The 13,055-nt window shown below is 40.2% G+C and overlaps 1 protein-coding gene across 1 annotated transcript in view; it reads left to right on the forward strand.

Annotated features, from left to right (window-relative positions):
• Positions 1-573: 573 nt before the first annotated feature.
• The window catches only part of LOC136428289 (leucine-rich repeat serine/threonine-protein kinase 1-like), a 33,808-nt gene continuing 21,326 nt past the window's right edge, over positions 574-13,055 (forward strand). The window contains exons 1-14 of the mRNA XM_066417683.1: positions 574-770; positions 5,738-6,149; positions 6,544-6,727; positions 7,101-7,237; positions 7,420-7,536; positions 7,907-8,022; positions 8,245-8,416; positions 9,061-9,207; positions 9,614-9,777; positions 10,377-10,609; positions 11,112-11,275; positions 11,672-11,835; positions 12,266-12,403; positions 12,898-13,043. Of these exons, the coding sequence (XP_066273780.1) occupies positions 5,756-6,149; positions 6,544-6,727; positions 7,101-7,237; positions 7,420-7,536; positions 7,907-8,022; positions 8,245-8,416; positions 9,061-9,207; positions 9,614-9,777; positions 10,377-10,609; positions 11,112-11,275; positions 11,672-11,835; positions 12,266-12,403; positions 12,898-13,043 (2,276 nt within the window). The 5' untranslated portion in view covers positions 574-770; positions 5,738-5,755. The remainder of the gene's footprint in view (positions 771-5,737; positions 6,150-6,543; positions 6,728-7,100; positions 7,238-7,419; positions 7,537-7,906; positions 8,023-8,244; positions 8,417-9,060; positions 9,208-9,613; positions 9,778-10,376; positions 10,610-11,111; positions 11,276-11,671; positions 11,836-12,265; positions 12,404-12,897; positions 13,044-13,055) is intronic.

Raw genomic sequence — 13,055 nt, forward strand, 5'->3', positions numbered from 1 at the left:
AGACCGAACCGCCCCAAAAATGGAAACAGACCTCTACCTGACTGCAGCCGTGTCTTCGTGTGACAGAATTTGTTTGCGTTCTTGCTTGATTGCAGCATCAATCAGCGTAAAGGTTGCAGCAAACTTCTTTTTTTTTACATTTAGAAATTGAACGTGAAGATATGATCGTGCAAGATGGATACTCATTATCATATACTGGGCGTAGTCAGTCGTCTCGTGATCGAAACTTTGTTGAACAGATACAATAGACCTTTCTCACGCGGCGGCCATGATAGAATGAAAACGAGGCCCCTGTGGCAAACATTAGACCGATCCTAACTGTCAATCACAATTACCAGTTTAGCCAATGATTACCTGATAATTAGAGAATCGACCAATGAGGAAGTGGCTGCATGACCGTCAAATATTTGCATTTCTATGTTTTTATTTTGCATTTCTACGCTCTGACAGAGGAGGGCGGAGACTACGGGATCGGTCAACGAAGCTCTAAATTGCTGCATCTTTTTTGTACATTGCATTAGTTGTAATATTGATACTTGGATATCATATTTCAAAACTTAATGTGATTTAGGAGGAAAACTAAATCTGTACATTATTTTTGCTTCTTTGCCTCATTGGCCTCGTCTTCATTCTATCATGTCCGCCGCGTGAGAAAGGTGTATGGAGTTCCCAGAAGAGGAGAGTGGGTCGGTCGGTCGCGTCCGAGAAGCTCTCATGAGGCCCTGCTACACTTATTACTCTTGAGCCATGGTGGTCTAGATGGTAAAAAGGTGAGGCCAAGGCTATCAACAGGATGTTCAGGAGTGTCAAATAAGCTAGTTCGGAGTTGCTACTACGCATGTGCAGTGTCAAAGGTGAAGGCCCCCGCGACGGAAACAAGACCCGTCTGGGCGTTGTTATGCAAATTGAGACAATGTGGAGGCGAGCACTGTTTCTGTCGCGGGGGTCTTCACCTTTGACACTGCACATGCGTAGTAGCAACTCCGAACTAGCTTATTGAAGATTTTCCCCCTATCCACAGGGTGTTCCTGTCAATAAGAATTTTTTTGCACTATTCGCAATATGTTAAAAATACTTTTTTACACTAGCGACAGGCAGTTCCTGTCAATAAGTTTTGTTTGTGCTATGTTCCTGTCAATAAGACTTTTTCTTGCATTATTTACAGGATAATCTCATGATCCTGTCAATCCTTAAAAACTTTTATATAGCCTGATCCTTGAGGATGTTCCTGTAAAAAGGATGCAAAAATAAGACCTGTTCCTTGATACATGATGATGTAGCATGTTGTTCACATTACTAACTAGTACACAAGAGCTGATGCTTTTCCAAATTCTATAGTTGCATTACTGTTATAGTATGGTAAATTGGATTTGTATTGAAAATTTTTTCGCCGGAGCCGCAATGATCCCAGGGGGTTCGGGGGCTTGCTACCCGGAGAAAATTTTGAAATCTTGACCCGCTGAAACGCTATTTCCTGCGTAACGAGGAATTACTCAATAGTGCTTAACTTTCAATTCAGGGTGAAAAATAACCCGCTAGATAGAATTGAACCGACCAGTAACGCTTCACGATTAATATATAGATAACGTTTAACACTGAATTAGAGCAGGCAGGCTACGATTAACAGTGAATTGAAATAGCGCATAACGCTTAACAGAAAAGGTCATGCAGGCCATCATTATGTACATGCCACTTATTATGAAATATTCAAGTTGGTTCTCTCAGGTATTGTAGCAACAAATTATGTAATCGCATAGCAAAACTGGGCAACAGGATGTTTTTTAAAACAGAGTTTACAATGTGTGTAATCAATGTAAACTTTATACATTTTTAACTTTATAAGATCAGGGGTCCCTGAGATAAAGTCAGTACAGTAAACAGTACTCGACTATGTGCTCTCCATTCTCAGTGCACTGCCATGAGTACAGGCTATTGACAGGTACCCCATTGATTCTGTCGTATTCTGTGTACGGTGCGCTGGAGTAGGAAGCGTTAGATTTAGTACAAGAAACAAATTAAAGTAACTAAATTGCAGGAAGGTGCAGACTGTAGCTCAGGGTAAGTTATACAAAATTTGTCTTTTGACTACTAGAATTGAATTCAGTTAGTATATGATTAACTCTGTCATGTGCTGTATTATTTTCTTCTCAGAAGCAATGTCTTACATTTTTTGCTATGATATGTATTTTTTGCCATACCTTCCTAGCCCAAAACGTGTTCTCACCTTCATTGTGAACATTGAACTGTATTTAGAGGGCTACAGTTTCTGTTTATGTATAAACATATTACAAGTGTAAAAACATCACTTCTGCATAATATTGATAGCATTGCACAATGCACAGACATGTGTAGTCATCCATGACATTGACAGTCACACCCATAGGCAAGGGGGGCTCAGGGGGGTTCCCCCCACAAAGTGGGAGGTACCGTTACCTGAAACAAGAGCTTTTAAAAAAAGCTGGCGTTTCGGCTACGTTTATGAGTGTGAATTGTCTTTTCCCTTTACTTGAAGTAAAATCTGCCAGAGGAAGTCACTCAAGGGCTGTTCAGTCTATAAGAAAAATTGTCATTTTGGGAAATGAGTACTGTTTTAATATAGAAAGGCAGATTGGGGAAAGCAATTTTGAAGTTACGTCACTTAACTTAAGTGCTTTTGAAAAAGCTGGTCTTGGCCTACAACTTGTACTTATTTGTAAAATGTACAATAGGCTCATTATAAAAGCTATCAATGTAATTATGTACATGGCACGCAATAAAACATAAAATTTGAAGAAGCACCATTGAATCATCAGCACTAAGGTAATTAAGTGAAATAGAAGTTCATAACAGCTAAGGTTCTATCTAAAATGACTACCAAATGTCAAACAAATCAACAGCTACCTTATCCGTATTATTCTGGTTTCCGCATTTACAACATTTCTTCCTTATTTTCCTGGGTAATTGTGCTAAAATTCATGAAAATTCCCATAGTTTTGTGCCGAGCGGCGCCACTTTCCACGTCCGTGTTGTCTGAATGAAGTCGATACTGAACAATGGAGCATTTGCTACTGTAACAAAGGATCGCTGTTTTGCAAACAACATCAAGAGCCTCTGTTTACATCGGGGATAGAAGTTTAGTGGCGAGTGTTTTGCAAGAATCATCTTACCGCGCATAGGAGCCGCTGCACGGTATTTTCCATTACAATGAACAGAAAAATTCGAATGCCGGGTTTGGAATCTATGAAGTCCTGTTCATAAGACAAAGGCCTTGTATATATTAAATGAATATTTAAAAATAACAAATATAAAATATTTCTTTATTTATTAATGAAAAAATGATATTCATAAATATGATATTGATTGATTAATATAATATCAATATATATTTTTGATATTCAATATCTAAAAAGAAAAGAAAAAATCCATGAACGGACACGAACCCGGATCTTCTGGGTCCGAAGTGCTTCGCGTTGCCAGATAGGCCAAGCTGCGGTACGTATCCGTTACTCTGTACGTTATGCTATAACCTCACTATGTGGTATTATTTATGCCGATTTTTGGTCGTTTTCTTGACGAAATCATTTTTTTTCTTCTGCAATCTTGTGGAATAGATGTAATATGGTCATTTTTCAGGATATCAAAGTCCGAAACCACAATGCAATGATATTTCCGAACAGTTGTAGCAGTTACATGCGGTCGCCCTCCTGTGTGTCATGCAAATGTAGCCTGCCTGCCTTTTCGTGGTCCCTTGCCATATAAGGCAACGGCTATACAAGGATTTGAGAACGTATTGCCATATAAGGTCTTATTGTGTGCGACACAGTGTTGAACCAAGCTTCCTTCCTTCCCTGCTTCCTGCCTGCCTGCAAGGTAAAAGCCAGGACATTGCGTTTCGGCGCGCATGCGCCGAAACGCAAAAAAAAGATCAATGCATCCTCTCTTGACAGTACAGTCTGCTGTACTGTTATCAGCAGTCTCCATTTCTTACTTTTAAATCTCCTCAAAAACACAGGAAATGCCATGTCAGAGGGTTGAATTTTGTGATGGGGGATCCCAATTAAGTCCCAATTTGCATAATTTGCAATTCATTGTGTACATCTCTGTCTAAGCTACTTGCATATTAAATAACATGAAAATCTGTTGCTCCTTTCTTCAGTTATTCTCCTTGGAAGATTTTGACAAATACGCCATTGCAGTTCCAGTGATACATACCAGTGGGCCCAAAATCGACCCTGACCTTCCTCCTCCCAACACCTACCCACATACCAAATATCATTACAATCTATCCAGACGTTCTTCAGTTATGCTGACTTTAAGCATCCGGACGTACAAACATACACGCATGCAAACACACAAGCAAGCACACGCAAAACAATACCTTCATGAAAAAGTCTTTTTTCATGGAGATTATTAGATTTCTCCCATTAGTATTAGGTTCAGTGGTTAAAAATGGTATAAGTGGTTTTTTAAAAGATGGTGTTGTCAAATAGGGAATAGAAACTTATTTTATCCGAGGCATTTGTAGTCCTCATACTAGTCATAGGTCAATTGTAATAATTATTACAAATCAAGCAATTTGAACTTTTGTCAAAAACTTGCTACTACTAGTAGTAACATTATACCCAAAAGATTACATCCCCAAAAGGCAGGGGCTTCTCAGAAGCCCCATGTGAGACAAGTATCTTCTGTAAATATTAGGTGGTCAAACATAGGGCCAGAATGTTTATCCAATGACAGTTTCAATGTTTAGCACTTTATCTGCTGCAGGACACTTTGTGTGTGTAAGTCCCTTGAAAACATTAGCTCATGTTCAAAGTACATTAGATATGATCATGAGGGGATAGTGTTATCCAGTGCCTGTGAGTCTGTCACACAGTCAATGAGCTTTAGTTGTACTGTACTTGAACATGCATTGGTTGATCACCAGAAGGTTGCCAAAATTAAAGATTGCCGGTTGTGTTGCTGCCAAAAATGTTATCTAGAACTCAGATCTCGCTGTGTGACAGGGTCATAAATGGCTTTTAGTGTATGTATTTTTCTCTACAGTGTAAACTTTTTGCTGGGACAAAGTCCTCAAGAGCCATTTCCATGGTGCCATTCAGTGCCGCACTTTGTGTCACTTTGTTTGTGGTCTTATAAAAATATTAGCTCATATTCAAAGTGCAAAATATGACCTGTGATAGGTAGTGTTATCCAGTATCATCCATAAATAATGGCTTTTAGTTGTAACAGTAGTGTTTGTGTCACCTTTTTCTTCGCAGTGTAAAGTTTTTTGCTTGGACAAATACTGAAATAGACCAATCATAAATCAGCAGAGACCAATGTAATTACCTGATTGGTCAGAAGATGGGTCAGCTACATGTAATTGCATGTACTACGTATACCGGTAGTATTAGTTTTACCGCATAGCTAATAGACTTAGAGACTGAAGCATTTTGTTTGCCATGACATGAGGCACCTAACATTGAGATTGAGGGATGTGATATGTAAGTCTTCTCTTCTCTTTAGGCTGCTATGAATATGAGTCAAAAAAGGAGATTAACACTCTGGGTTAGGTTTAGCAATCAGATGAGCACATTTGCTTGTTGTGGACACTATATGCGGGCTCTATAAGTGGTTATTTGCATTGATGTCAGCTAAAGGGCTCTGGCCCCTCCCCTTTCACTTTCTAAGGTACTATATAAGATCATGAATTTTACTGTCAAAAATGAATCTTATTAATCCTCTAAATTTCCTTCTGTACTTTCTTCACTTGTAGGTGAAGTTGCAACCACCCATGGCAAATAGTGAGCACAGCAGCCAAAGCGTGGGTGATTTCGTTGTCGTGGAAGATTTCTTCTCTGACTCTAAGGCTCCTGGTGGTCAAGAGTCGGCCATCGTGCAGCTGGTCACCCACCTGAATGAAGTGCAAGAATCTTTGCACAAACTCTTTAAAGAGCTCACCGAGAATGAAGCAGAAACATTGGCTGACCTCCTCAGCTGTGAAGAGAACAGCCCAGAGTACCGGATTCCTGATGAAGAGTTTGCTGGGGCAGGCCGTGGAGACATCGCAGCGATCTTCACTAAATACTACTGTCAAAACATCGCGGCTGTAGGAGACTTCCTGCAGCAGATCTGCCGGGAAGACCTGCTGTCCAGACTTCCCATGATGCAATCCTTCTGTCCAGCAGGTAGGTATAATGGCCCAATTTACTCAAAAATTTTCGGAGTCGACTTTGGGTTGTGTGTGAGGAACTTTGGACTGATCAAGTAGAGTTTTCCTACTAGAAAACGCAGCTTGAGTGGCCTAGGGTTCTCCTTGCACAGTCCTCAGTTGACTCCAAGTCGACTCAAAAACATGTGTGCAAGTTGGGCCAATGTTTGAAATGGGTCAAGTATGTTAAAGTGAAATGGCCAGCTGTGTTTGGATTTTATCCATTCCCATTGGTAGTTGCTGGTAGTCTGCAAAATATGTCAGAAAGTGGAAAGGATCCTTCAATTTTCTCGAAGCCCTTAATATGTAGTAAAAAATGGAATGGATATACTTTTCGGAATTTGCTGTAGATGTTTTCTTCCTTCTTGCAGACTCTGGCTTTTGTAAGGGTACTCTGAAGATCCAGGGAGTTCCACTTGCCAGTTTCCCAGAAAGACAAGCTGCCATCACCTCATTCCTGGGACATGTGTTTTCTAATGGGCACATTTTGGCTCAGGCCTTCCTGTACACAGTTCACCCGGGAGAGCCCATGGAACTGGACTATCTCATTGAGAGGTGATGATATGCTAGCATTACTGTAAATGCGTTGAAACTTGCGTTAATTTTATTTCGCAGTATGGATAAATTGGAGTGTTTGTGGTGGTTTTAAGGTAATGATAGTGCAATAGTCACATGCTGTACGGTTATAGAAATATTTTTTTAGTGGTTTTATTTAGTCCCCAGGAAAACCGCAAACATAAAACCACCGAAAAAATTTCAAGAATTATGGTACTTTGATATTGATAATAATACTTTATTTCTGTTGTCTGCAATATGTGATACCAAATATGGAGCCAAAAAAAAGAAAAGAACAACACAATTTCAGTCGGTACATGTTTAGACAATTGTTGTTTCACCAAGTATTCCCTTTTTTATTGCGTCTTCCCAGGTCTGCTGTCCAACTACCCTCCGATGCAGATCAGCTGAAATATCTGGTGAAAAAGCCTCTCACAAAATTCATCCAGCTACAAGTGTCTTACATCAGCATTGAACATGTAGGTGTGGACATAAGCAGTGTACAAGGAGGTATGCCGTATTCCAAATATGTTGAACTAAATGTTATTCATTTATTGAAAAGTACAATTTCTGCTGAAGCTGCTTTAAAAAAAAGATAGTAGTACATACAGTTGTACATGCACTGTTGTATAATGTCATGTAAAGTAGAACTTGTTACAAAATGCCATGTTTGTTTTTGTGTCTTTTCACAGAAGTGCAAATGATCTTTAACGAGATGAAGATTGCTATTCTGGAAGGGAGCCCAGAGAAGCTGAAGGATGCTATACAAAAACATGGCTATGGTGCTATCAGACTTATTTTGGGCAAAGGTTTGTCTTTAAGTACATATAAATGTGACACAGATTCTTTCAACTATGATTTTGGATAACTTAACGTCCTCAATCAATCAATCAATCAATCAATCAATCAATCAACCAACCAACCAACCAACCAACCAACCGCTGGCATCATTGTTAAATCATTGCATTGCGGCTGTAGACTAGTGCTCCTACAGTACAAATTATATGTATATGTAAAGATGTTGTAATTCATTTTTCTCTGATCTGCATTAAGTTGTACGTAACACAATTCCATGGCACTATAACATCATATACAGGTCAGGTACAACTGTCTATGTGATACAAAAATTGCAAATAAAAGCTACATGTACCAGTAGTTGAATGTGTGTCTCATTTGCAGATCTAGTGGAGGGAAGCTTGGGCTCCCTGCTACACATCGCCAGCAGTGAAGGGCATGTGGAGTGTGTGACTGAACTGATGGAGATCGGGGCCAATGTAAATGCTCTGGAACAGGAGGTGAAGTATTGAGAGTATAATTAGTGCCATGTACAAACTGCCCTGATATTGCCTTTAGATTCCCATATTCTAGTATGCAGCAAACAGAAATGCCATTATTCACCCATACAACACTCTTGCATAGATGTCCTAGCTTGGTGGCAGGCAGCCAGGTGCCGACATGCTTAAAGGTTTGATTGTTGATATGCATAGTAATCTAAGAACTATGTGATTGTCCCACAGGGCACACCTTTGTCTCTGTCCTGCCAGTTTGGCCATGCTGATGTGACTGAGCTGCTGTTGGAACATGAGGCAGACCCGTTGACACATATACCAGGGCAGGGTACTGCACTGGAGATTGCATCTCGCCATGGCCACATGTCAGTTATCAATACTGTGTTAGAAATCTATCCAGGTAAATCATTCCTGTGCTTAAGGGAAAAATTCTTCCGTTGTTATCAATTTTCTGAGTGTCAATTGTCAGGATACTAAGTACTCTTTTTGTCTTTCCTTGGATTTTTGTTGCTCTTCACTTTAAAAGTACAATATAGAAAAGGGCTAATGCACTTATTTGCCTGTAGTTCTGATCAGAGAAAAGTTGAGATGCTAGAGGTGGAGGGCAGACAGGCACCTTTGGGAGGTGCAACAGCATTAAGATTACAAGTGAAATACCTATATACTACAAAAAGTACAAAGATCCATAGCTTTCCTCCAAATAACAAAATTATCTCTTTGAAATACTAGTCAACTTAAGAGCAACTCTGCTATAGTAGTAAGAAGAGGATGCTTTTAATGGTATGGACCTGTCCTTGGTGCTGAATGCCTTCTGTTGTGAATATACATGATATGTCCCTAAAACATTCTAAAGTGGATGGGTGTGAGAAATCTTGAAGTTAAGATTGGTCTTCAAGTGGAACCTATAGTTACAAGAAAACATCAAAAGACAATTCCACAATATCCTGAAATGAAAATTGCTTGTATGTCGGAAAAGAAGCTGTGAAGTGAATCCTTAAACTTCACATACCTCCAAATGAATATGATATTTTTGGTCTCATTCAGATCTGGTGAGCTCCTTGTCTGCACTTCCTGCACTGCTATATGCCGCCTGCTGTGGGGGCCACCCGGCTGTTGTGCAGTTCTGGCTTACCAACGGTGCCCTGCTCACAGCCACTGATGACTTCACACCTCTGTATGGTGCTTGTTCAGGTGAATGATCATCTCATCTAAATTGCAGGAAACAATGTCACCATATTGGTTTGTTACATGCGTACATAGTGCTTGATTAACAATATGTAACTTGCTAGCAGATGTCAAATTTTCATCTCAAATCACTTCCCTTACATTGTGGTTGCTACATTGAATTCAGAGTGCATGTATATGTCACAGATTAAGCTATGTCAGTTTAGAGAACATTTCTATTCTCCAATCAACTGCTGCTGACTTCAAGTTTTGCAGTAAAGACATTTGGACAATCCAAGTAGTGGAAGAATAGAAGGAAAAAAAGTACATGCCATCCCTACACGCTCAATCATTAGATATTTAATATATCAACTGATATCTTTAGTCATCCATGCTACAACGTAATGTCTGTTATCAAAATCAAAATTTGAAGGTGGCCATGTTGAAGTTGTGAAGTTCCTTCTGGACTGCGGTGCTTGTGTGACTCAGCATGAGGTTGACTCCTTCCCTGAAGTGTTGGGTTTAGCCATGAAGATGTACATCTCATCCAAGGACAACAGGACCATGTCTTCATCTGGGGAAAACACTCCTCAACAGGTACCAAATGGGGTATTCTATTATCAAGTGTAGAGACCTGTATTTTTTCATTTGTTTTTGGACAGAGTCAAGGACATTGTGGTGCTGCACTCAATAACTTATTCTAACAGAGTCACATACAAAGAACAATAAGCTTGTTAAGGTCAAGGTACATGTAGTCCCATAGCCTTTTTGAGGCTGTAGTGGCACTGTTTTGGTATCCACTGTGTTTAAGGTGGAGCATCCCTCTCGTTCTACAGCCTTTTACCTCCCCAACCTAAGTCAGGTACCCATTTTTACACTTGAGTAGAGAGAGGAACATTGTGTGCCCTTTCCCAAAAAGAGTATTGTTTAATGTTAGGGGATTCAAACCCAGGACACCTTGGTTCGGGGCCAAACACCCTAACTGTTATGCCAACACAACGCTACGAAGAGACCTGTATTGAGCATAGAAGCCCCCTGCTGAGTTGTATTGCGACCGAAATAAATTTGGTCCATGGATAAATCAAAGCAGAGAATGTATTTCTATGATTTTGTTGGACTTATTTTGTATACTGTAGACTAAATATTGTACCTGGATATCTAAATCAAATTATGATAAGTGTTTTTTGTGTTTGTAGCTTGTTGCAAAGTGGAGGCAGCGTAATCTGTACGCCATCCACGAGACATGGCTTCAGCATCATACCGACACTTTGGTGGAGATTGACCTGTCCCAGAATGCACTGTGCAGTGTTCCACCCATCCTACCATGGGGAATGAACAAATTGGAGAGGCTGAACCTATCCCACAATGCACTTGAAGCCCTACCTTTTCCCGAGGGTAGAGAGGAGTCAGGGGACATTCTTTGCATAAGGTATGAAAAAACTTTGATTGTTTTATCTGTATTGTACGATTTTTATCGGTCTTGACACGTTAAGTACTTTGTTACATTGTCAGCATTTTAGTTATGTTGTTATCTTATTGATGTGATCTACTCTTCTTAAGTGTATGTGCCTTTGTATGATTGTCATACTGTTTTATTAAATAACTTTTATAAAGGTATTTCTGATCAATCTTCTTTGTCTGCCTAACAATAAAGTAACATGAACAAATTATACACGACATGACTGTACATTTAAAGATGAGAGGCGATGTGTGTACCATCACAGGTAGGGAGAGATGGACTATTTGAACAAACCTGGTATCTTTTTAATTTCAACAAAATCATATTTATGATACGCTAATAGATGCTCTTTGCTGCAATCTTCTAACAGCTGTCTCTTCACATCTTCATAGCATTTGAAAAATTCCCCTTACAAGCGTTTCATTTTGACATTGAGTATGGTACATGAATGTCTTGTTTTGTTTTGTTTCAGAATGGTAGACATGGATGTCTCACACAACAGGCTTCAGTGGGTCCCTCCCCAACTGTTCCAGATCCCCAGCCTGGAGAAACTCAACCTCTCCAACAACCAACTCAAGTCCCTGGAGTATGCAATGGAGGATGAGCTCTCTGATCTCTCCAATACAACAACTCCAGGTGAGCACTGAACATGTAACAGGCCAAACTGTCCCCAGTGGCCTCAGTATACCCTGATATATTTTGGGCTGGGGTATAGTCTGGTCTGTTACAGGAATATTGATTGAAGTTGGTAGTGACCTCTATGTTATCCATGACTGTGATCTCATGAACATGTATGTATGCAAGATAGAATAAAGATTATCACCAAAATGTCAACATGCATGACCCTCCAAGAAGATGAACAAAGGACCTAGGATAGAATTCAATAAAATGATGCCATACCAATGTAGGAAGTTCAGCCTAGAACCATTACCACACCTTTGTTGTCCATTTTCGGGGTATGACGTTCGTAAAGTACAGCGCGCGTTGGTCTAAATCATCAGGTTGTTCTGTTCCATCTGGTATGTGATGCAGGCAGCAGTGCTAGGTGGAGGTGTGAGAAGCTGATGGTCCTAGATCTGTCACACAATCAGCTGCCAGAACTGCCAGATGCCATCAGAAACATCAAAGACTTGAGCAGGCTGATCCTCAACCACAACAACGTCAAGCTGCTGCCCAATCCATGGGGTTGTCCTCTGGTAAGGGACCGAGAGATGTACAGGTCAGGTGTAACAGGCCAGACTGCACCCCTGGCTAGAATATACCCAATGTGTATTCTGGGTAGGGGTATATTCTGGATTGTTACAATAGATAAAGTCCTTCCCACACCAGATAGTCCATAGGGCGGAGTGTATCATCTCTATTTCAGTAGTGCTCGGGCCACACAGCTTTGTGTGCTAAGCAGTATGAGTACTATGTACCAGACGTGAGTATTTAAAACCCTTGGCATTACTCGGCCAGGAATAGAACTCACAACCTACCCAATGCAAGGCAAACACTCTACTTTCTTGGCCATTGCACCAGTCACATGGGCTGTTACAATGGTACAGGATGTATATTTTACATGTATAGATTATATTTATATATCACATAGAAGTAGTACAAACCCAGTTCTGTTCTTTAATACAGGAGATCCTTGATGCCTCCCATAACCTCTTGCGAACCTTACCTGCCAGCCTGGAGTTTTTCTGGTCCGACACCTTAAAGTACCTCGTCCTGAACAACAACAAGCTGGATGAGATACGCTGGGAGGTCTGCAGGCTGAAGGTACAGCTACACCAACTTTTAGTTTTGAAAAATGTTAGAATCATCCAACAGCATATTTGGCATATGGTGTATAGGGATTTGTCCATCTTTCCCTAGGCCACACAGCTGCGCAAGCACGGGTAGAACTGTGTGTTCAACTTCCATAATGCTCTTTCCCATATGTGATTCAAATCCTGTTGGTATATAATTTGTAATATAAGATAATGATATTGTACGAAAGTGACAATATTACCACTACTTACTGTCAATGATTAGAGAAGGTAGTTTTTTTCACAAGATTTGATGTGCAGAAAATTTGTATCCAAGTAGCCTTTGAACAAATTTGTGTTCTCCTTATGTTACCAGTATCTTAAAGTTTAAAGTGATATGAGTTTTTTGGAAGAGTGAAGACACAGTCTAAAGACAGAGCGTGTTATGCCTGTTAGTGCTGATAGCTTTTGACCTACGAAAGAAACGTCAAGTCAGAACTTAGAAGTTTTCGGTGTTTTCAACAGTCCCTGACAGAGTTGAACGTTAGCCGCAACAGACTGGAGAAGTTTCCTAAGCCGGAGCACTGGAAATGTCCCAACTTGACCTCACTGGACATCAGTCACAACAAACTGACCAACGGATCATTACCTGAGTCCCCCGTCACACCAGGGTAAGGACACAG

The sequence above is a fragment of the Branchiostoma lanceolatum genome, chromosome 2, assembly GCF_035083965.1.
Source record: "Branchiostoma lanceolatum isolate klBraLanc5 chromosome 2, klBraLanc5.hap2, whole genome shotgun sequence".
NCBI lineage: Eukaryota > Metazoa > Chordata > Leptocardii > Amphioxiformes > Branchiostomatidae > Branchiostoma > Branchiostoma lanceolatum.